Source organism: Nestor notabilis, unplaced genomic scaffold (assembly GCF_000696875.1).
Source record: "Nestor notabilis isolate BGI_N333 unplaced genomic scaffold, ASM69687v1 scaffold8058, whole genome shotgun sequence".
Classification (NCBI taxonomy): domain Eukaryota; kingdom Metazoa; phylum Chordata; class Aves; order Psittaciformes; family Psittacidae; genus Nestor; species Nestor notabilis.
Genome location: NW_009941429.1, coordinates 13,495 through 35,223, shown reverse-complemented (window position 1 = coordinate 35,223; position 21,729 = coordinate 13,495). Strand labels below are relative to the sequence as shown.

Genomic DNA, 21,729 nt, shown 5'->3' with positions numbered 1-21,729 from the left:
CGCTCTTCCCCCACTGGGACTCATCCCATCCATGTCACTCCTGTTTGTGCAAACCCACCCTCCACATTTCCTTGCACCAAAGGGACAGAGCAAAGCTCTGCTCCTCCCTTCCCCCACTAAGAAAAAAGAGAAATAACCTGCGAAATGGTGGGTTTGCAGAAAGGACGTGTGGCCTTGGGAGTCAGAGGGGTGGATGTCAGCTTAAGCAGTGCAGATAGGGCTTTCCTGGCTCGCTGCTGCCCCTGGGGAAGCAGTGTTTGCAGAAGAGCCCAAGGAAGGGACCAGTTTTCAAATAGCATTTGGTTGGTGTCCCTTGCTCCCTGGTATTTTTTCTGATAGCCTGAGCACATTTGTAGCCATCGCCACAAATACCGGAACAATTCTGCCCTGGTTATCACCAGTGCTGCAGCCAACCTGAAGCCCTACCAGGGGCTCAGCAGGTCTGTGGTCCCATCCTGGCTCCTCGTCAAGTTTCCTGAGTGTTATCCTGGACAAGCTACTACTACACACAGAGTGGAAAATAACCCAGCCTGGAATGGAGTGTCCTAGACCTACGTGGCATCACTTTTTGGCAGCCAAAGCGGATGCTGGATTATGGCAGGAGCTGGGCTATGCTCAAACTTGTGGCTGAACAACTGTTTTCAGTGCACATCCCCTGCTACCCTCCCTGGTGAGCCTAGTGAGGACATGTGTTTTCTGTAAACCTTTAGCTCCTTCAGTCAGTCCAATATGAGACTCTCAAAACTCTAAGAAAGGCTCCACTTAGAAGGCTAAGTATCTTCTGATACCTCCTGAGAGCACAGAAAGGCAAAGAAAAGGCTCACTCATGTTTGTTACTTATTTTGAACCTCTGAGTTTTAAATTAATCTACGAATCCCACTTCCTAATTCCCATTCCCGGGCAATGTGGCTGCCCTACATCTGAAAAACATCTGTAAAGCCACCTCCGCAGGCTGATGCTTGCAATGTGGTCTCCCGCCCCGCTCCCATGCAGGGTCATGCAAGTGCGTGTGACTGGCTCAGAGCTGTAGGGGAACGTGAAGATCCAACCCAGAACTTGAGTCAGTGTCCTAATATTTGGATCTTCATGCCTTCCTTACCTACCAATCTGTTCAGGCTGGCTCCTGCTCATGTCTTTTCTATGAGCCTAGGTATAACCGTAGGACAGACAGCAACTGAGTTTGGTCCAAACAAGCTAAGGCCAGCTCTGGTGCAGAATGACCATGGTGCATGGACTTTCTGGTTTTGATGTCCTGCTTGTCTTGTGCTTGCGTGTGTGCAGCCCCAGAGACCAGGCAGGCAGCGGGGTGCTCCTGCTGGAGACATGGAGCTGCATCTTCTACCAATCCATTTTGCAGTGATGCCGTAAGAAACCCCCTTTGTACAAGGGTGCTCCTAAGCATGTGGCAAAGGTGTCTTTTCTGTAATCGAGGGTAAAGCTTCAAGTGCAATTTGGGAGCAGCCAGAGGAAAGAAAATGCAATAACTGGAGGGAGAGAAGGATGGTATCAGGCTGGGGCTCTTTCAGGCCAGGTTTGGGATTTTTGCATCTCTCACCCTAATTTTCCTTCTTGCTGTGTTTCAGCTATGACTTTAAGCCATCTGGGACTTTGGAGCTGGAGGAGGATGAGGGGTTCAGTGACTGGTCTCAGAAGCTTGAGCAGCGCAAACAGAGGTAGGTAGGACATGGCCAGACTGAGGGGAGGGAAACCAACATGCCCAGCAATAGGACCATCCCTGAGGAGGGGTGACCAAGCCCAGGTCAAGCCTCACATGCATAAGAATGAGGCCAGAGACTGGAGCATCATCAGGGCAAGACGGGCCTCACACTGCTGGGATGGATGCTCTCTGCCTGCCATTTGGGCTAATGTGGAGGGACAGGCTCATGGACAGCCCCAGGTTTCAGGGATGTTTGGATGGAACTTTGCACTCCAGGCAATGGCAGCCTGCCAGGATGCCTGGATTTGGAGGAGTGACAACAGTAGATTTAAGCCACCTGAGCTGCTGCAGGGGCTGAAACAGCCTCTAACATAATCCAGGCCAGCCTAAAAGGCTGCTTTAAGTTATTGCTACTTCCTGGCCCATGTCAGCATAGTGGGTGTTATGGCCCCAGCCCACCTTGTGCTTGACTCCTCTTTCAGTAGGGGAGAACAGTCAGTGAAGATCCCTGAGAAGTGCTTGTATGCCAGCTGTTTAGTCCCCATCTCCCATCACTCTCCGTTTGCTGAGCTGAACCAAACTCCTGCTTTAACCACTTCCCTTGGACACCATGTACCTGCATGTGAACTCTGTGATTCAGCTCTCTTGGCAGCTTGATTTTGTAGGGAATTTTCCCCCTGTGATGACACAGCCTCTTCTTTACTCCCAAGCCTGAAAAAATGCCCAAGATTAATATTTACTGCTGAACAAATAAATAGAGCTTCTCTCTTTCTTTCTTCTTTCCAAACACTGTAGCTAAAGCACTCTGTAAGCTGCACTTTGCAGCCCTGACCCACACGCATTGCTCAAGCACCTCACCATGACATTGATTATCACATCTGAGGGAACAATTAGAAATCAGACCCATCTGCTTTTTGGCATGCTGCCTTTTTTCCATGCCCCTTTCAAAGAGCTTGTCCAGAGAGAAAGGCTGCTGCTTTTCCCTCTTTGGCCTTCAAAAGAAAATTAGTTGAGGAGGGTTGTGTTTTCCTCTCCAGGATCTGCTCCTTGAGTTATCATGTGATTTATTCTGTAGTGGGACAGGAAGGTGCTGAGCAGGAGAGGTGGCATCCATGGCAGGTGTAGCCCATCAGAGAGGGATGGTGCCTTAAAGGCAGTGGCTGTAGCTCATCAGTCTTGTGGCTGGAGGCTGGTTGGGAGAGGTAGCTGAAGGGACTCTAGAGCCTGTGGGCTTGCTGGGAGTAGGCTTCTTGCAAAAGTTGGGCTTGCTTCCTTAGTAGGTGGCTGTGCCCTATAAAGTCCCTTCAGCAGCATTGTCCTTGCTTGCTTGCCTGCCTGTGTGGTGTGAGCACAGGTAGGTTACGTCTGGCTGGGACAAACAGTGCTTGCCAGGGTTTCCCAGTTCTTCTCTCTCTTGCCCAACTGAATATGGAGCAAACCCTGGGGTTTTTTTTGTTTGAAGGGCGTTCAGGTGAATGGCTACAAATGAGGTGGAGACAAATGTTCTCTGTTGGATGGAGCTAAAACAGCTTGTGCATCTCCTGAGGGCACTGGTACTAAGGCACATAGTCTGTTTGGTTCTGGTTCCCTGCTTTGTGGGGGGGGAGATCCATGCTATCAGCTGCATGCAAGAGCATGGGAGCTGTGTCAGACTAGCTGTCTCTCATAAAAGATTGCTGTGGTGCAAAAGGCATTCTATAGACTGCACTATAGCTGCTGGCCTTAGTTCTTAATATGAGCTTGCAGTTTAGCTTGGAGGTATTGCTGGCATCCTGGTTGAGAGTAGGTAGTTACTTGGAGTCTGTCTGCTGTCAGTGCCTGCACTGTCGTGGGAGGATGATTAGTAGGAAGCCAAGTGAGCCAGCATATGCATCAGTCTTTTATCCCCATTTGGTCAGTGAAGGGGGGCTGTCCTGTGAGCTGCCTTCCCAGCAGCAGAGAGGTGGGTGGGAAAGCCTTGCTTGAACTTTCAGTCATGTTTTGGTGCTGGCTGGTGGGGCAGAAGTGGTGAGTCAGCCTCGTGCTTTGGCTGCTGCATGCTAGCCAGCTCTCTTGCCATGCTGTCACCAGCCAGGCGGTTTTCTAAGAAATGGGTGTGAGGAGAAGCCTATTTTCTGGCTGGGGAAAGTAAGATGGCAATAGCGCCTTGATGCACGGCTGTGAGCCAGTGAGAAATCTGGGGTTACTCTGTGACCAGACATGACTGCTCTGCTTTTGCAAAGCTCATAGCTTAAATGTGCTCGTGGGTCTCTGCCTCCAGCCTTGGAGACCTGGAGGAATCTTCTTATACAAAGTGGGCTTCAGGACTCCTTTGTTTTTCTGGGCTGTGACATGAGTGCATGCGTAGAGGTGTAATTTATTCCAGTGGGCAAAACTGAGGCTTGGGATCTGGTGTAGATACAGCATTGCTTGTGAAGTACTATGCATTGCAAAAAGACCCAAACCCTATGTTGAGTGACTGTGCAGCCTTGCCCTGCAGTTTACTTTCAGCTGGAGATATGGGGAATCTTGGGAATCATGTTCATGTGCCATTGGCTCTCCAGTGAGAGGCTCTGTTAACATGGAAGATGATTTAGGCAGAGAAAGGCTGTGTTTGGTGCTCCAAGTTGAATTGATGCTGGGAACTGTGAGAGCAGTGTCAGGTCTGTGTTTCTGCATCAGGACCACTGAGAATGCTGGTTCAGCTGGGATTTTGGCTGTAGTTGTGCAGAGAATTGAGCCAACACCATGCAATGATGGTAGTATCATCTCTGCCTGAGGTCTGAGTGGAGGTCTGATCTCTGTTTTCCTGTGGGTCTTGTCTGTGGTGAGGGTGGAAAGGTGCAGAAACATTTAGTTCTGCCACAACTCTTAGTTGAGCTGAGTCTTGGACATTCAAAGTGTGGGAATGTGGTGTGACTGCTGTTACATCTGGGGGCCTGGAACTGGATGGGACCATGAAGTGGCTGTGACCCTGGTGTAAAACACCTAGCAAGTTGTAGGCTTGGGGGAGTGATAAAATCAGATTTCTAGAGGTCTGACACACCTGATGATGTCTGTAGATTCATAAAAACAGGTTTTGCTTCTTTGACCTCTTTCCCCTGCCTCCAGGTCTCCACGACAGTCGTATGAAGAGGAGGACAGTGGTGTAAGGGAAGCTGAAGTCAAACTGGAGCAGATCCAGCTGGATCAGGAAAGCCCGGAGGAGATCCGGGAGGAGAATGTAATTATCGGGGAGGAAGAGAGACTGTGCCAGGAGGAAGAACAGCTCCAGGAGCAAGAGGAAGAGGAGAATGCTGAGCAAGAGGTGCGATCAGGAGGAGCTGACCTTCTCCTCTCCCCAGGACGGGTGGGAGAGTTGTGGCTGGGGTTTGTTTTCCAAGAACTCAGCTCACCGCTGCTGTTGACACCATTGGCTGTTGAGTCACATCAACATGCTGTCATGGCATAACTTGGGCCCAGTGCCACTCTTGCCTGTGTGCCTTCTTGGGGTCACTGCAGGTAGCTTCTGCCCTCTTGCAAAGGTGGTGTGTTTGCTCCCAGAGTTTGTGGAGGTTTAGTTATGTCCCTGGAATACCAAGAAGGAAAGTTCTACTGTTTCTCCCATGGTTTTGTGGGCAGTGAGTAACTCTTCAGGTCTCAAATCTAAATTTTTCTGCTTATTTTTCTCTCCCCAGTCTTTGTTGCACCTTTGGAGCACTTTGTCTTGATGCATCCCTAAATACTGCATTGCTCCCAGCTGAGGCTTTCTTTTTTGCTCTTCTGGGAAGATGTAATTCCTGATTAGTGAGAGACACAAAGCTTGAGTGGTGTGCAAGTCCATTAGGGTGGCTGAGCTTCAAGTATCTTTTGTTGTTGTAAATGAATTTATGGATTTTGACTTGCTGTGGCTAGTATGCTTTTGACATTTGAACTGTGTGGCTCCTTCTAGCCCTTCATTCTAAAGGTAGCTGCTCTGTCTCCTTGTGGCCTCTAAAAAAGAAATTCACGTTTTGCTATCCCGAATAGTGGTAGGAAATCTTTACTGATTGATGCAAGGATCTATTTCCATATAATTTTGGAACCCTGAACCTGCAAAATTTCTCTGATTTCCCTCGCCCTACGTGATACATGAGCTGCTTCCTGGGTACTTTAAAATTAGATAATGTGAACTCAAAGTTTCTTTGCTCTCGTGCTTGTTTAGTGTAAAGCAGGAAGCTTGGGAGACAGGGCAAAAGTCACTTTTGTTGCATAGTAAGCAGTTTGACCAGCTCCCTTTCTGGCTTGTTTATTTTCTGGAATCAGGAAAAGAAGAGAAGGAGAAATGAGGAAGAAGAAACGACACCAGAAAAACGCCAGAAGGCCCCAAGCCCCACTAGCCTGGAAGAGGAGGAGCTGTGCTCTGACCACACTTTAGTCTGCTCCACTAAGGTTTGTGTTCCTGGGGCCCCACTGGAGGCATGGCAACTATTGCAGTATAGCACCTACCTAATGATGAGGAAAGAGGATCCAGGGCTTACAGCAACATAGGGTGTGAATCATGTTATCCCACTCCTGCTACAGGCTGGGACAAATCACTTGATCTGTTTCCCTCATCTTCCTTGGTTGTTAACTTCCTTTCATCTTGCTTGAGCTGTTAGAGATGTAACTGTCTCTGCGTATACTTTGCCGATCACCATAAAAATCTAAAGCTCATTGAGGACTCCAGGGAATATTGTAATACTGAGAAAGATGTCTGTGCTTTCAGTGTGTGCATTTGGTCAAAAACTACACATGAACTTAATCAGAAAACTAAATTTCCCTTCCCCAAAAAATCCCCAAAACTGAAGTGCTGGAATTTCCCTATCTTACTTAGAATAAAATCAGAAAGTGTGACTTAAGTTTTCTTAAACAAACTGGGATTCCTGATCTCTGAAGCATCGTGTCCTTCCCAATGACATCTCTCTGCACTGATGCTCTTGCAAAACTTCCATTTTTAACACCACTTGAATTGCATCTCATGACTTCTGTTGCGTTTACTACAAATCCTCAGTTCTGTGTATGTCCTTTTAAATACAATAGATACAGATAAGTGATTTCTGTAGTGAATGGCTTTTTGTCTTTGTAAGCCCTAAGCTTGTTGATTAAATCAGAGAGGGAAATAGTGAGGAACCTGTGTAGCCTGCTAATCTCCTGTTGGTATCTTTGCTTTCTTGTATTTAGATCTGTGCTATTTGCTTCTTGGTCAGTATTTCCTGGCTGGAGGGAGTGATTGTATGAGCACTTCCTCTTGCACCAGTAAACAGATTGTAAGAAGTAGCTTACAGATTGCAAGAAGATGGTTTCATCATCTACAACCATCAGATTCTTGCTCTTTACGGAGAAGCCTTTTTAAAGTCAAATAAAAAGCGAGGAGAAGGGGTGGGTTTGGATGCAGGCCATGTGCTAATGTTAGGTCTGAAAAGTGGGGTGGGGTGGTCACAGCACATCCCTGGAGTAGGACTGGTGGGGAAATGTGGGAAACACTTCCAACACCTTTTATATGCTGAAAGTTTTGTCATTACAACCCCCAAATACATATAGTTTCCTGAGCTTAACTGCTGCTGCTAGGATTAGCCCTGGGAAAGGTTTAGCAATACAGTCTCTGTTTTATAATGGTGATGTCAGAGCTCACCAGTACACACAGCTGAATGTAAAGCAGTTCAGGAAAAATATGAGCTTGTGATCTTTCCAAAGGAAGGAGGATCTTTACACCCCAGCTAGGAAGGCTTTCTCCTCCTATAGTTAAAACGCAGAATTAAACACATTGACCACCAAGTAGGTGTTTTGGCACAAACACTGCTTGTAGTAGAAAGATGAGAGCATTTGCAGTAGGTGATGAGCTCCCCTGCCGGCTGTGGCTGGTGGAGGCCAGGTACACACCTGAGGCAGGCAGCTCTTTGGAGTTCAGAGGACCAGTGTGGCTTGGGGGCTGAAATAGATGTGTGGTGGCAGGGGTGAAGCATTGTACCAGCCCATTTTTGTCCCAGGCTTCTTGTGAATTCTGAGGTTGGCTGAGTGAGCAACTGTGGCTTCTTCTGACCTTCAGAAAGTGCTTTGGGCCAGAGAAATGCATGACTCTCACTGCAAGGAATTGACCTACAGGGCATGGGGAGGTGGTCTCCAAATATCTTAGAGAAAGTTTGTTCCCACCTAGACTGTCGTGCTGAGACCTACTGTCACCTACAGCCTTTCCTAGGCCCTTCTATGTAACTTGATGTTCATGTATGACATTTTGGAAGCCCCTGTGGGTGATTTGCACCTGCACAGCATCTCTCTGTTGGCAGGGTTCGCAAGGCTTCTTCTTACTGATATCTTATTGACTTCTAGTTGAACAGCTGAGATGTAGGCAGAGATCTACCAGATTCCCCTTTTGAATGCTTTTATGTCCCATGAGGTGCCAGCCTGCTTATCAATATCCCAGAGGAATGAGCAACCTAGTCTCTGAAGTCATGGCTCAGAGACAAGCATAATTCTCATGGCACCAAGCAAAGAGAGCTGGCAGCAGGCAGAGAGCCTACCCAGCGGAAAAAGCTGGCTGATAGGATGGATACCTGTCATGCTGCTGTACTGTGACTCTGCAGAGTGACTCTTCTTAGGGCATCTCTGTTAGTGAGGGTTGCACTGTTTGGTGGTTGTGCTCTTGCCTAGAGGGCCTTGTGCTCTTGGACACATGCTCTCTGTGCCACTGTTTTGTTTTCTGCTTTGGTAAAATTTAGCACTGGCACCCTGAAAGCATCTTAAAATGAGCACCTAGTGCTGCTTTCTATCTGCTAGCTTGGTAGGTGATCTTTCCCATGGCACAGGCAGCAGTTATACAGGGAGAGAAGGCTTCTTGTTACTTGGTTGCTGCTCCTTGGCTTTGTAGGAGCTGGTGTTGACAAACAGCCCCCTCTTTGACTTGAAAGTGATTTTTGTCACTCTATTCTTGTTTTTGGGAGCACAAAAGAGCTGTGAGGTTTAGCAGAGTTTCAGCTTTCCTTTCCTCAGTGGTTAAGAAGTGTTTGCCTTCCTGCTTTGGCCAAAGAGTTCTTGCACAGGGGCCTCTTATCTAAAACTCTTTCCTGATGGCTTGACCTGAAGGGCTGCCTTGCAGGTGGCTTGATGTGCTGACTTGCCCTGCCTGTGTGCTTCTCTGGCGTGGATAAGTCAATGTAGCTCATATCTGTGCTGCTTTCAGGCTTGGCTCCTCTTCTGCAGACATAGCTGGCAGTTCTTCCCCCTTGTCTTTCTGCACTTGCCACTTTCTTTGTTGTGTCTGTCTAGGAAACCAAGTGTCTGAGAAAGATACCGAGCCCTTGAGCAAAGGGAGTAGATAAAATGGTCTTGGTTGCTGTTTCAGCTGTCAGTCAAGATGCACGTTGTTGTTTTGCCCCTGAAACTATATGGGGTTCTGCTCACCTACCTGGGAAGGGAGAAGGAAAGGGGATGACAGTATCTTCTGACCAGTGTAGAAACATGGAACTGAGTGAGGCATTTCTAACAAAATCTGGGTGAGGGATTAGAGCAGAGAAATAGTTGAATTATGGTCAGTGGAGGTGACCTACATCTGAGGTCCACAGACAAAAGTAATGTCTTTGTCTTTTCTCTCCCACTTCAGATCACGGACAGAACTGAGTCGCTGAATCGCTCAATAAAGAAAAGGTATTTCTAGGATTGACCTCAGGGTAAAGCAGGTCCCTTCCTTCATGTGGAGAATGCTGGAGAGCCTTCCTCTTGGGAAGGGCAGGAGTGACAGGCTGCCTGTGGCCCTCAAAGTCCTCCCTTTCCTTGAGGCACTGGGACATCACCTTAATACTCTTCTCTCTTCTGCTTTCCAGTAACAGCATAAAGAAGAGTCAGCCTCCCCTCCCTGTGTCGAAAATTGATGACAGGCTGGAGCAATACACACAGGCTATTGAGGTGGGCTGCTGTGTTGTCTCTCTGTCCCCAAGGAGCCCTCTCTGCTGGGTGTTGCTCTCCCACTGTGCCTCTTAGTCTTACCATCTGGGAGATGACAACTGAACTGTCTCACCTTGAATTAGAGTAACTCTTTCTTCTGTCTCTATCTCTTTCCACAGCATAAAGTAGGTTTCTTTAGTGAGCTGTCATATCCCAGTGTCTGCATGTTCCCTGCCTAAAGGGTGGGAGCACCTGACAGGAGCTAGCAAGACCCTACAAGTTGTCTTTTACAACCCCTCATCCTGAGGACCTCCAATTACAGGTGTGGGGAAAGAAAGCACATGCTCCCTGATGGTGATCTTTCTCCATTTATTTTCCAGACATCCACAAAGGCTCCAAAACCTGTTCGACAACCTGCTCTTGACCTTCCCACCACGAGCATGATGGTAGCCAGCACGAAAAGCCTCTGGGAGACGGGAGAGGTCACAGCTCAGTCTGCTGTGAAGTCCTTGCCCTGTAAGGTATGGTGCTTACAGGACTTGTGTTGTTTGTGTAGGGGAAGAGGGACTGGCCTCTGGACACAATATGCATTACACTTGTGTTAGCTTCTTGTTGTTTGTACCAGCTCTAAAGTTATCTATATTGGAGATCCAATTTCCTCCTTCAAGGCCTCGTACCTCAGAGCTTTGCTTCGCCTGTGGTAGGGTCCCAAATTGTTCCTTACTAATACACCTAGGAAAGCCTCTGTGATGCTGGTTGAGGCTCTGTTTTGAAATAGGAATCAAATCAGCTGGTGGGGAGAATGTGTATGTCTTCTGCAGGGGCTAGGACTGAGGTCCAGTTGTTGAGCAATAAATTGCATCTTGTACTAAAGATGCAACAAAGTTTCGTGAACTTGAAAAACGTGGAGAGTATAATGCATTGCTCTCTTAATTGCACTTTCTGGTCATTGTGAGTGAGGTTGATTCTGTAACACATTAGTTGCAAATCTGTGTTTATGTGAGCAAAATTCCTTCCACATAAAAAAAGGCTTGATGTTAACGTCTTAAATACTTAATGAACTTAAGAAAATAAACGTCTTGGATCTCTGATCCAGGCTTTTGTGAGAGAGAGTGAGAGAGAGGAAAATGTAAGATATACTGGGAATAGGAAGAAGTTTTCATAGTCATGGGTTTTAGCTGCAGCTGTCATAGCCTGGATGATGTGATATTATAAATAAAAAGGAATGCGTGGGTTTGAAAGGGACGTGAATGAAGGCATGCTCAGTAGCGTTAGCAGGGAATGGTAATAAGAACATAATTTTCTCAGGATATTGTGGCTGGAGACATTGTGAGTAAACGAAGCCTTTGGGAACAGAAGGGCAATCCCAAACCCGAGACCAATATCAAGGTGAGTTAGCATCTGTGTGAGTATGAAAGTACTTGATCTGCTGTGAAAAGAAAAGAGCTCTTGGCTGGGCTGGAAGTATTGAGAAGATGGTGGTGCTCCGTAGGTATGCAACTGCATTGATAGATACAAGCAGTACCTGTCAATGCCATTGCTTACCTAAGAGCTTGTCCTAACAGTGAACAGCTATCACTTTAGCCCTAGTAAAAATGGGGGCAAGAAACGTAACCAAGAATACTGAAGGGTCTTTTGAGTAGCATGTTGCTCTCAGCCCATGTGTTGGAAACCCCAGCCTTCTAGGCTCAAATTGAACTGCATATGTAACTTACTCTGTTCTTGTTATACTTTTTGATCTTGAGAGTAAAAAAACAGTGCAAAACAAAGTGGAACTGAACCTAAGACAGTATCAACTCTTGCAGATGAATCTGATGTTTTGTGCCTACAGTATGCCTGTGGAATGCCTTTTAAAATGCATCAAGCAGCTGCTGTTCAAACTCTCCAGGCTGGGAGAGGAAGATCAAAGTATCTTCCCCTCTTCCTGGGTATGCTGCAAGTATGTGGTAAATGAAACTTGCTTTTTCCACGGGTGAAATTAACCCTGGTTTGGGAGGTCTAGGTTTTAGATGAGTCTTCTGTCATGACGCCTTGCACTGCATCTTCCCTTTGCTATTACACATCCTATGCTTGTTGTGTTACCTTATGCCTACGAAAAGTAGTGGTTGGTCAGTGCAAGGAGTTTATGTGGAAGGGTCAGGAAGGGAGTACAGAGTAGGCTGTCTTGAAGTCCTGTGGGATTACAAACATATCACATGCTCCTCTGACTTCAGTTATTTAATCTTGACTGACTATTTGAGAGAGAAAAATGTTGACTTTGGCTCTTTCTTTCTCTCGTGTTCAGTCTGCTCCTTCTGGCAAAAAGTATAAATTCATTGCAACAGGCCATGGCCAGTACAAGAAGGTGTTGATAGATGATGCTGCAGAGAAATAGCATGCCTGGAGAACTCATTAACCAGGTAGGTGGGGGTATGACCTTGCACTGTTACAAACTCCTGGTGCAGTTCTGGCAGGGCATTGGGGCTATTTCTGCCAGCTACACTTTGGGTGAGTCGGAAGGTACTGCGTGGTAACAGCTGGAGCCTTGCTTCTGGGCAAGTGCCTGACATTCTGAGCTGGGAGGGAGTGGGTACACAGTAGGGGTTTGTTTTGGTCTGTTTCTGATACTGCTGGGAAGCTGGATACCTGAGTTAATCTGCAGAGTAAGTCCCTTAGCTACTGCTGATTGGGTGAAGATGCGCTTGCCTTTTCTAGTTCAAAGGAACAGTCTCTATCTGCTGCCTTTTCTTATGCTCTCTGATCTTGCAAGGAGGAGTAGATAGCTGAAGGTCATTCTGGCTGAGCATGGGGTCTGATGTAGTTCTGAAATTCAGATGCTTCTGGGGTCTAATTCCCAGATTTATTGAATTAACTGGGTAAAACCTTTAATGATTTCAGTAACCTCTTAGAACCAGTCTATAATAGGGTTGTAGTGGGGAGGGTGTGAACATTGCTGTGCTGGGTAGACCAACAGAGCAGAAAGGACTGTCCTCTGATGGGCAGCAAGGGGGAAGGCAGAGCTGGGTTGATGTCTCTGTGCCCTCTTGAACAGTCTTTGGATCTCATGCTCATATTGTGTTTGTGTTAATAGATATCCTGGTGTTATCTTGAGTGGATGATAGTAGAGGGTTGCAACAATAAGGAGGAATGTTGTAGAGGGATGTGATAACTAGTTGGATCCAACTGGGCAGCATCTGGCACAGTGAGAGGAGAGGAAGTTGTTGGGGGTGAAAACAAGCTCATTCTCTTTTTTTCCTGCTGTAAAAAAGAAGCTTTATTTCATAGCCAAGCTTATAAATATCTCTGTCTACTACAAAACACCTTTTGTTTCTGAATTCTTCTGGGAGCTGTGTTCTTTTTTTTTTTTTTTTTCCTTCCCTCAAGGAGCTGGCTTCTGAGTGCAGCACATTTTGTTTGTTGTTTGATTTATTTAAGTTTCTTTTCCCCTTTTGTGGTGCCCATTTAGAAGAAAAGGTCTCTTGAATGCCACTTTGAGATGGGCAGCAGTACCAACAAAGCCTGCCCAAAGCTATGTCCTTTAGATGTAAAGGAACAGCCCACAGGACTTCTATCCTCAACTTGATTCTCTGGCTGTAGCTTTCAGAAACCTATTTTAAGGTCGTTTTTTTGATTAGTCCTTTTATTTTTCCTGAAGTCTGTTTTGATGGGCGAGGTGGGATCCTACTGAGCTTCAGTTCTTTATACCAAACAGGTTTTGCTAGGTTGTCAGCAGCTTTTGTTTGTCCTACCTGAGCTTCTGCAAGCAGTTCAAAGGAAAGTGACCTTGGCTTTGCCCTTTTTCTAGCATCCTTTCTTGAAAGGCCATTGACTGTCATGGGCTGTCCTTTAGGATCCACCCAGTGTTCCAAATAGCCATGGCAGAACACTGCTGCCCTATTGGCTCATTCACAAGGAAGGTTTTTTGACTGTGAACAGCAAAATGACTGCAGTAGCTGGAGGGTCTTGGCTTGTTTCTTGGGTTTTTAGCTGGCTGTTTTGTGTGCTGTGAGGTCCCTGCTTCCCAGCTCCTCTCCACCCATCTGAACTATGTTCATCCTGCCAGATTCCTTTGTGGTTGCCTTCTTGCTCCTAAATCCTTCTGCTTCAACCCCATGTCACTCACTCAACACCACCTTATCAGCTTTCTAGTTGCTTGAGCACAGGTACAGTTTTTCCTCCTCCCCTCTCTTCATGAGCTGCAGGACCTCTGAACAGGCTGCAGATTTTCTGTAAGTGGCAATTTGGGTTCTCAGCAGCTGCCTGAGGCAGTTTGACATTGAAAAACAACCAAACTCTGTGCCCAGTGGTGTTCACCTTCCCTTGCTCAGCATGGCAACTTGAGCTGGGACATGCTGCAATGAGTCCCAGTGCAGAGCTGCTGGTGGAAATCTGTTGTCTCCAGGTATCTGTCCTCTCTTCTGTGATGCTCTCATGCCAGGGTCTGTCTCTGCAGGACTTGCCATGCCTGCTGTATGGCCCTGCCCTTCATTCCTGGGGCAAAAGGACTAACCCATGCCTTGCTCTGCTTCCCACTGTGGGAGTTGCTCTCCCCACTAGCCAATCTCCATGCTTATGCAGTAGGGCTGGATTGTGGATGCAGCCTGGTGGGAAGCCCAGCAGATGCAAAACAAAAGCTTTTTGTGAGAATCACTGTTTTGTTCTGGGTGGCTGTCCTCACTGCAGGACAAAGTGGATTAAAGCACAGCTGGTTCTGAAACCATCTTCTCTGTCTGGATTCACTTGGTCTCCCAAGGGTAATCAATATTGGCTGTTCTGCCTCATGCTAGTGTTGTGATCTTATAAATGTAGACTCTTACGCATAGGCATCCATCTAGCTGTGCTACAGGAAAGTGCCATTTTATCACCATGTGTAAGGTCATCTTTATCTGCATTAGGCATTCTACATGTTTTATGCTGCACTCCTTTTGATTTTTGTGCTGCTGCTCTCTCTATAGTCTTCTCCTGCAGCATGCTGAATTATCTTTCAGAGGCTTACGTGGGATACACTCAAGATGACTGGTGCATTTCCAGCCTTCCTCTTTTCAGCTTTTTCTTGGAAAACTGGGATGTTGGAGAAGTCCAGACTTTAGATACTTGGTTTATTCTTCCTTCTCTTTCATTTTCTTGGAATAGGAAAGGGGTTGCAAACCAGAATAAGACCAGCAAAGTGAAAACTTCAGTGAAGTTTGATAACTGAGCTCTTCTTATAGCATAATCACAAAATTGGAAGACTTCAAAAAAGAAAAAGGGGCTCTTGGTTTTGTTTCTAAGTCTGTTCGCAGTTGAGCTTGGGGAAATTTTTGGTCAGTTCCATATCCTCTGCACACAAAGAGAATGTAAAGAGCTGTGTATCAAGTTTCCTGTTTGGACTAAACATAGCAATTCTATATTAGCTGTGTAGGAACATCCCAGCATATGACAGAGTTCCTTGTGAAACAGAAATAGCTAATCTCCAGCTTTCATGCTGATAAGCCTGCTGCTGATGGAGATGCAAAGAGTAACTCTAATGCCAGAAAGCACAGTTGTCTCCTGTGGATGGACAGAGTTGGGGATTTTGTTTAAATATCTTTTTTTTTCTCAGGACATCAGGCACCAGTAGGTATCATGACATTCCCCCTGAAAACAATACACTACATGTGGTTAGCAGAACCCCTCAAAACAGCACCTTGTTAAATAGAGTTGGATACCCACATGCTGAGGAGGCTCTTGTTGGTTATTATGAAAACACTAACCCCCAGATGTACTTTAAAAGCATGGTAAAATAAATAATAAAACTTGATTACTGCAACGAAATTGTTGTTCTGTTCACTACTATTTAGTAGACTGACCAAGGAGGACATCAAATAATGATGTCCATTCTTTTTTAGGCAGGGGAACCGCTATGTGAGAGCGGGATGGATATCTTATGGAGTCCCTTGTCTGTGCCTATGGTGAAAGGATGAGTTTCCACCTTGTTCTCGGTGAATGGTGTTGGGTGCGCTTTCAGTGGTGAAGCTAGAGATGTGTATCCTCTTGGAGTGCAGTTTCTAAGACTCCCTAGAGGAGATGTGGAGCAACACAGATTCCTTCATGTTGTCTTATCTACAGCTGCTTCTGTTTCTAGAATTTATCTTGGTCTTAAATAAACACAACAAAATAAATTCAGATTTCATCATCCTTCTCTAAATGGGGCATTTCCTACAGGCAATTTGTCCTTTTCACTGTGTGTCTCCCCTCTCTTCCCTCTGTTATTGCATACTGTGGTTGTTGCTGGCTCTTCTTGGAACAAGTGCATGTTTGTTTTCCTGGCACATGGCTTGTAGATGTGGTATGTTATGCATTTAAGTTCACATACACATGAAGAATAATACTTAAACCCACACCATGAGGCTGCTGGCTTGAAAGAGTTTTATTTCATTTTGTTTTTTCCTTACTCTTGGCTCTGGGCAGTAAACCTTACTCATAGGTGCTCTCTTGCTTGGTGCCATGTAGGAACCTCCAGAGATGTGGGCCTGTTGGAGCAGCCTGGCTTCAGTTGACTGACCATCCCGATGCTATTCTGTTAAAGCTCTTGGTGTGTTCCTCAGCTGCTTTGGGTCTAAACCGGCTCACCTCGAACGCAGTGCTGATCTTTGTCATGGGTTTGGTAGCCAGTTCCTTCAGTTTTCGGGCATCAAAACGTGGCTTGTGTAAAAGGATGGGTAAGCGACGGGGAAGAAATAAGCTTTCTTCCTTTCGCAGCTTCTCTTCTGCTTGCTGTTTCCTCTCCTTGTTGATTGTCATCTGGTATAAAATAGCATCCCACATCCTTGTGGCCTTTGATTTAAACAGTCTGCAGTCTTGATTGATTGCTTGAGAGCTGTTCCCCTCCTCCTCCTTGCTCCCTTCCTCCTGTCCCAACTTTTCTGGCTCAGGCTTTGGGAAACTGGGTGCTTCTGGCTGCACCATTAAGGGCTTCCTGAGGGGGTGCCAGCCACTGGCATTGGCTCCAGGCGGTCTTGCTTCTTCTATTGATGGTAGTGTTGGTTCAGCTTTGAGGGGAGGGCTGGTGTTTGGCAAGCTGGAGGTCAGCTGAGGTTGAATGACATGTTCTGCTTTGGTGTCTGTGGAGGTGGCACTGGTACTGTCAGCTTGTTCTGGGGTCTCTGTTGCTGGGTGTGCTTGCATGCAGGGAGTGCTGGATGTTGATGGTTTCTGGATGTCTTGATCTTGCTTGGGTAATTCAGGTGCTCTCTCTGATCCAGGTATTTTGGCATCACTTCTGTGGGCCATAGCCTCATCAGTGTGACCATCGGCAATGCCGGGCTTGAGTGAAGGGGCCTTGATGGAATCTTCAGTAAGAGTAGGCCTAGGAGCTTGCTTAGGATGCTCTGTCTCTGCAGCAGAAAGGAGGGGAGGCTCCAGTGCAGTAGATGTGGCCTTGCTGCCATTGAGCAGGGTGGGTATCTGCCCTGGATGTGGTTCAGAGCAGCTTGTTTCAGGTGCTGGTGAAGAAAGCCTTTTGTCTTCATGGTTGATGGTTCCTTGGGTCTGATTTGATGTGGCTGTCTTAGCTCTGGGTGGCTTGACACTGTGGAAATAAGTGTGCACCTTGGTGATGTAGGTAACCTCTGATGCCCTTTCTTTACTGGGTGTGCTGGTAGGAGGAGGCTGGGGGAAAACAGATATCGAAGGGTCACGTAGAGAGGGAAGGTGGGTGTCCATGCCTTCAGGCTGTTGTGGAGTCTCAGGAACTCCTGGCTTGTGTAGGAGGGGCATGGCTGGGGAGTTTGTGAGCATGAGGTGCTCGGCAATGCGCCTCTGCTCGGTGACCTTCAGTGTGAAAGGCTTGCTCTTCCGGAAAGGGGAGGGAACGCGGTGAGTGATGGGCTTGATGGAGAGTCGAGTTGGGAAGCTGGTGGAGGCATGTGCGGTGGTTTCGAGGGTGTCTGCTGGGGGAGCGCTCTCATTGTGCTCTAGGTCAGGGCTGGCCTCGTTCACAGGTGAGAGGCTTGACCGAAAGGACTTGGCTTGCTCCAAACCTCGGGTAGCGTTCTTCTTGGCTGCCTTCTTCAGCAGCCGCTGGAGCTGCAGGTTGTCCTTACTGGGCTTTGGTAGGGTAGGAGGGGGAGAAAGGTGGTGGTGAATGGGACCAGGCTGGATGGAGGATGATATTGTTATCAGCATTGGCATCTCCTGAAAGAAACAAAGCTTAGAGTTGGCATGGACGTAGCCCTGGGCTAGATCTGAAATATTCATACATAAGGCCTCCTCTTCCTCTCTCCAAAAGCTATGAGTATAGAGTCAGAATTGCGGAAGAAAAGCATCAGTCTTGGTTTCCTTAATCTCCCAAGGTAGCCTCATCCAGTCTTGAGGATAGTGTGGGGTGTAGATGGGGGATGTGGTAGTGTGGATGTAGATGTAGAGATGTAGTGAGGGAAGCAGTATTACTGAATCTGTAGCCCTCTCTCTCACTGGATTTTGCTCTAACACCAGGAGAGTTCCTTGGGACCCCAGACATTTATGTCTTGGCATGTCCTAATGCAATTTTGAAGGAACTGTCAAGAGAAGCAGAGCAGGTCTGAAATTTTGAAGCTTTGAAACATTCTTCAGAGGCATAAATTGGTACTGTTTCATGGCTTTCAAAATTCCCATTATTAATACTCTGATACAATATTATGTACAATGTAACAGCCATAAATTACATGTCATGTGAATCAAAGTCAACACTGGCCTTGATTGATTTCAGCTGGCTCAAAGACATCCCTGTGAAATGCAGGACTTACTTAAAAAAGCTGTGTTTATCTGATGAGTTAGTGCTTTGTCACAAAACTAACTCTGACTGGTATTTCTTGTTGCACCAAGCACAGTGGCAATCTTCTGCACTCAATTTAAAACCTAGTTTTCCCTTTCCCTTGGGGAGCATTGCCGCTGTCCTGCCTGTATCACTCATTCTTCAGTGAAACATGAATGGGTTGTGGTCTGAGTCAGGTCTTATCCCCAGTGGCAATTGCAGCTGGACCCCCTTTAGCCAACACTGTGCTGCTCCTGGGGAGATGCACAACTGCTCTCTGTAGCTAACTTGTCACCAAATCCGTTCTGGTGAGCACCAATCAGATTACCTCCATAGTGGAGCTAAGGATCTGTGTTGGGGATAGAAAGGTAAAACTAGTCTCTCTCCTCCTCTTTCTCTTCCTAAACAAGGCTGGGGAACACCAAGCACTCAGCCTCTGACTTTCAATGATTCTTTGGCAGCCCGCAGAAGAAAATCTGACTCTACCCTGGTTCTCGCTCAGCACAGAGCTGCAGAGTTTTGCTGTGAAACTAGGCATAAACCACTGAGCTCCTTATTCCCCTGTGCTGGATACAACTGAGCATCCTGAAACAAGAAAGAGGAGATGGGATGACATCTGGGTTGCCCAAAGGGGCTACTGGATATGCTCTGCTTCTTTCCTGGTGGCTCCCAACCTGCTCTGGTTAGTGTAGGCATGTAACACACCTGCTCTGCAGAAAAACTACCCAGAATAAAACTCTCAAAAGTGCAGAACAGCTTTTTGTGCTTGACTGCTCAGTGTTGCTTTTGGGCTGTCAGCACTGGCCTGGGAAACTGATCTGTACTGAGCAAGCAGGTGGTGTATCTGACAAAACTGATTGTGGATAGGGATGGAAGGATGACTCTTACTAAAAAACAACAACAAAACTCCAAACAACCAAAAACCCTCCAAAATCACCACCCAAAAAGCTCCAAACCAACACCAACGCATGCAGTAGCAAATGAAAGCACTGAAAAGGTGGCATTTGGAGCACAAAGCCTTCAAGATGAAGCTTTCACCACTGTGGACGAGCTGTGATCCATAGCAGAGGCTGTGATGGGTCGGGCCTAGGGAGTTTCTGACAAGTGGTGCACTTCTACAAAGTGATTTGGTAAGTACAGGAAAGACATGGACCTGTTGGAGCAGGTCCAGAGGAGGGCCACAAAAATGATCAGAGGGTTGGAGCACCTCTCCTATGAGGACAGGCTGAGAGGGCTGGGGTTGTTCAGCCTGGACAAGAGAAGGCTCCAGGGAGACCTTATTGCAGCCTTTCAGTACTTGAAAGTTTTCTTATGCTTTTCTTAGAAGAAATTTGGGACAGATTTTTTAGTAGGGCCTGTTGTGATAGGACAAGGGGCAATGGTTTTAAACTGAAAGAATTTATATTCAGACTAGATATAAGGAAGAAATTCATTACAATGATGGTGGTGAAATACTGGCACAGGTTGCCTGGAGAGGTTGTAGAAGCCCCATCCCTGGAGCCATTCAAGGTCAGCCTGGACAGGGCTGTGAGCAACCACATCTAGTTGAAGATGTCCCCCCTCATTGCAGGGGGTTTGGACTAGATGGCCTTTAAAGGTCCCTTCCAACCCGAACTATTCTGTGATTCTAGGATTTATTTTGGCTACAGGCATGAGAATCCTCCTGTTGTTTTGGTGAGGGGGCTTGGAGGGGATTTATGCCATCTGGGGGTGACAACTGTTGGGCATTCCCAGTGGCTTATCAACATCATGCCTTAGGCACAAGGCTGGGATTAGGACTTGCACTATTTCAGAAGCTCCCCTTAGAAGCAAGTCTGCACTGGCCTGAAATAAAGGCTGAGAGCCCATTCCTTCATCATATACCTGCTCTCCTCCCTTGCCATGTGGGTGTTCTAGACTTCTGGGTCAGAAGGTCAAAATGCCTCAGTTGGAGAGGTGCATACTTGATTTTCTGCAACGCTACTCTGGTTCGGATTGTACAGGAATTGGTAATTGCTTGTGTGAATATTATCTGCTGTGAGGTGAGCTAGTACATGCATCTGTTAGGATTGATTGTGAAATGATTTCATAGAATAGTTAGGGTTGGAAAGGACCTTAAGATCATCTAGTTCCAACCCCCTTGCCATGAGCAGAGACATCACACACTAAACTATGTCGCCCAAGGCTCTGTCCAGCCTGGCTTTGAACACTGCCAGGGTTGGAGCATTCACAACTTCCTTGGCCAACCCATTCCAGTGCCTCACCACCCTCACTGTAAAGAACTTCTTCCGTATATCTAATCTAAACTTCCCCTGTTTAAGTTTAAAGCCATTACCCCTTGTCCTACCACTACAGTCCCTAACAAAGAGTTCCTCCGCAGCATCCTTGTAGGCCTCCTTCAGATATTGGAAGGTTGCTATGAGGTCTCCATGCAGTCTTCTCCAGGCTGAACAGCCCCAACTTTCTCAGCCTGTCTTCATAGGGGAGGTGCTCCAGCCCCTTTCTCATCCTCGTGGCCCTCCTCTGGACTTGCTTCAGCAGCTCCATGTCCTTTTTATGTTTCATCTGCTTCTGTTTAAAGTGGTCCCATGGACAGCCTGTACAAGATGAGCTGTGGTCTAGCAGCACTGGTAAACCAGAATTACACAGCTGGTCTGCATCAGGCTTGTGTTGGGAGTGCTAAAAAGGCAGGATAGCGAACTTCCCAACTACTGATGACCTCTTTGAGTGTTTTCCTTGTCCTATGGACTGCTGTACCCCAGAAAAAGGCAGCTTCCCATATAGGTCATAGCAGGATTTTGCCTGGGATTTGCTGCAGACTGCCAGATGCTACTGAGGAGGGCATGGGGGGTCTTGGACTGAGTTTAGATATAATCTGTATGCACTACCAAAAGTTTCCCTCTGTTCCCAAAGTTAGAGGCTGCTTTATGCCCTACAGCCTCAAGATTTTTGGTGTCTTACAATAGTCCTCTTCATCACTATTGCTACTATCTCAGCATCCCATCTGACTTGAAACCTGCTGTGCTGTGGGTCTTGGAGACCTCGTGGGTGGTAACTTCCATGGCATGTGACTGTGCTGGCATGTGTGTTTGATTAGTGAGGCAGAGAGATGATAAGAGACAGAAAAAAAGAAATCAGCTTTTAATTTATTGCCTTCTCCGTCATGCTTGGCTTTGTTTGATGAGTCTCTTTCAGAGCTTTGTGCTCAGGAGAAATTCTGCAATGAGCAAGACTTGTGAGCATCTTCCCTCTTGGCTGCATAATGAAGCAAAAGCAAAGGGACAGACAGACTTGCATTATTTCCAGTGGAAAGGCTGGAGCTGAAAATCCAGGGACAATGGGGAAAATTGTGTGGAAACTGGGGTGGGTTTGTGGTAAGATGGAAGGAAATTGAGCTAGAAGATGAGTCAAGAACCTTTCAAAGGGTTCCCTGGTACTGGTTGAATGCCTGTGGGTGGAGGGGAGGTCACCCACCATTGGAGCCCAACTGTTCTCCTGAACTCCA

The 21,729-nt window shown here is 46.8% G+C and overlaps 1 protein-coding gene across 1 annotated transcript in view; it reads left to right on the top strand.

Moving 5' to 3' along the window:
* LOC104410643 (lymphocyte-specific protein 1-like) overlaps nt 1-11,910 on the top strand; it is a gene marked incomplete at its 5' end in the record, with an annotated part of 13,701 nt that extends 1,791 nt beyond the window's left edge. The window contains 8 exons of the mRNA XM_010020876.1: nt 1,584-1,673; nt 4,748-4,943; nt 5,921-6,046; nt 9,234-9,277; nt 9,454-9,535; nt 9,895-10,035; nt 10,823-10,903; nt 11,799-11,910. Of these exons, the coding sequence (XP_010019178.1) occupies nt 1,584-1,673; nt 4,748-4,943; nt 5,921-6,046; nt 9,234-9,277; nt 9,454-9,535; nt 9,895-10,035; nt 10,823-10,903; nt 11,799-11,888 (850 nt within the window). The remainder of the gene's footprint in view (nt 1-1,583; nt 1,674-4,747; nt 4,944-5,920; nt 6,047-9,233; nt 9,278-9,453; nt 9,536-9,894; nt 10,036-10,822; nt 10,904-11,798) is intronic.
* Between the last annotated feature and the right edge of the window lie 9,819 nt (nt 11,911-21,729).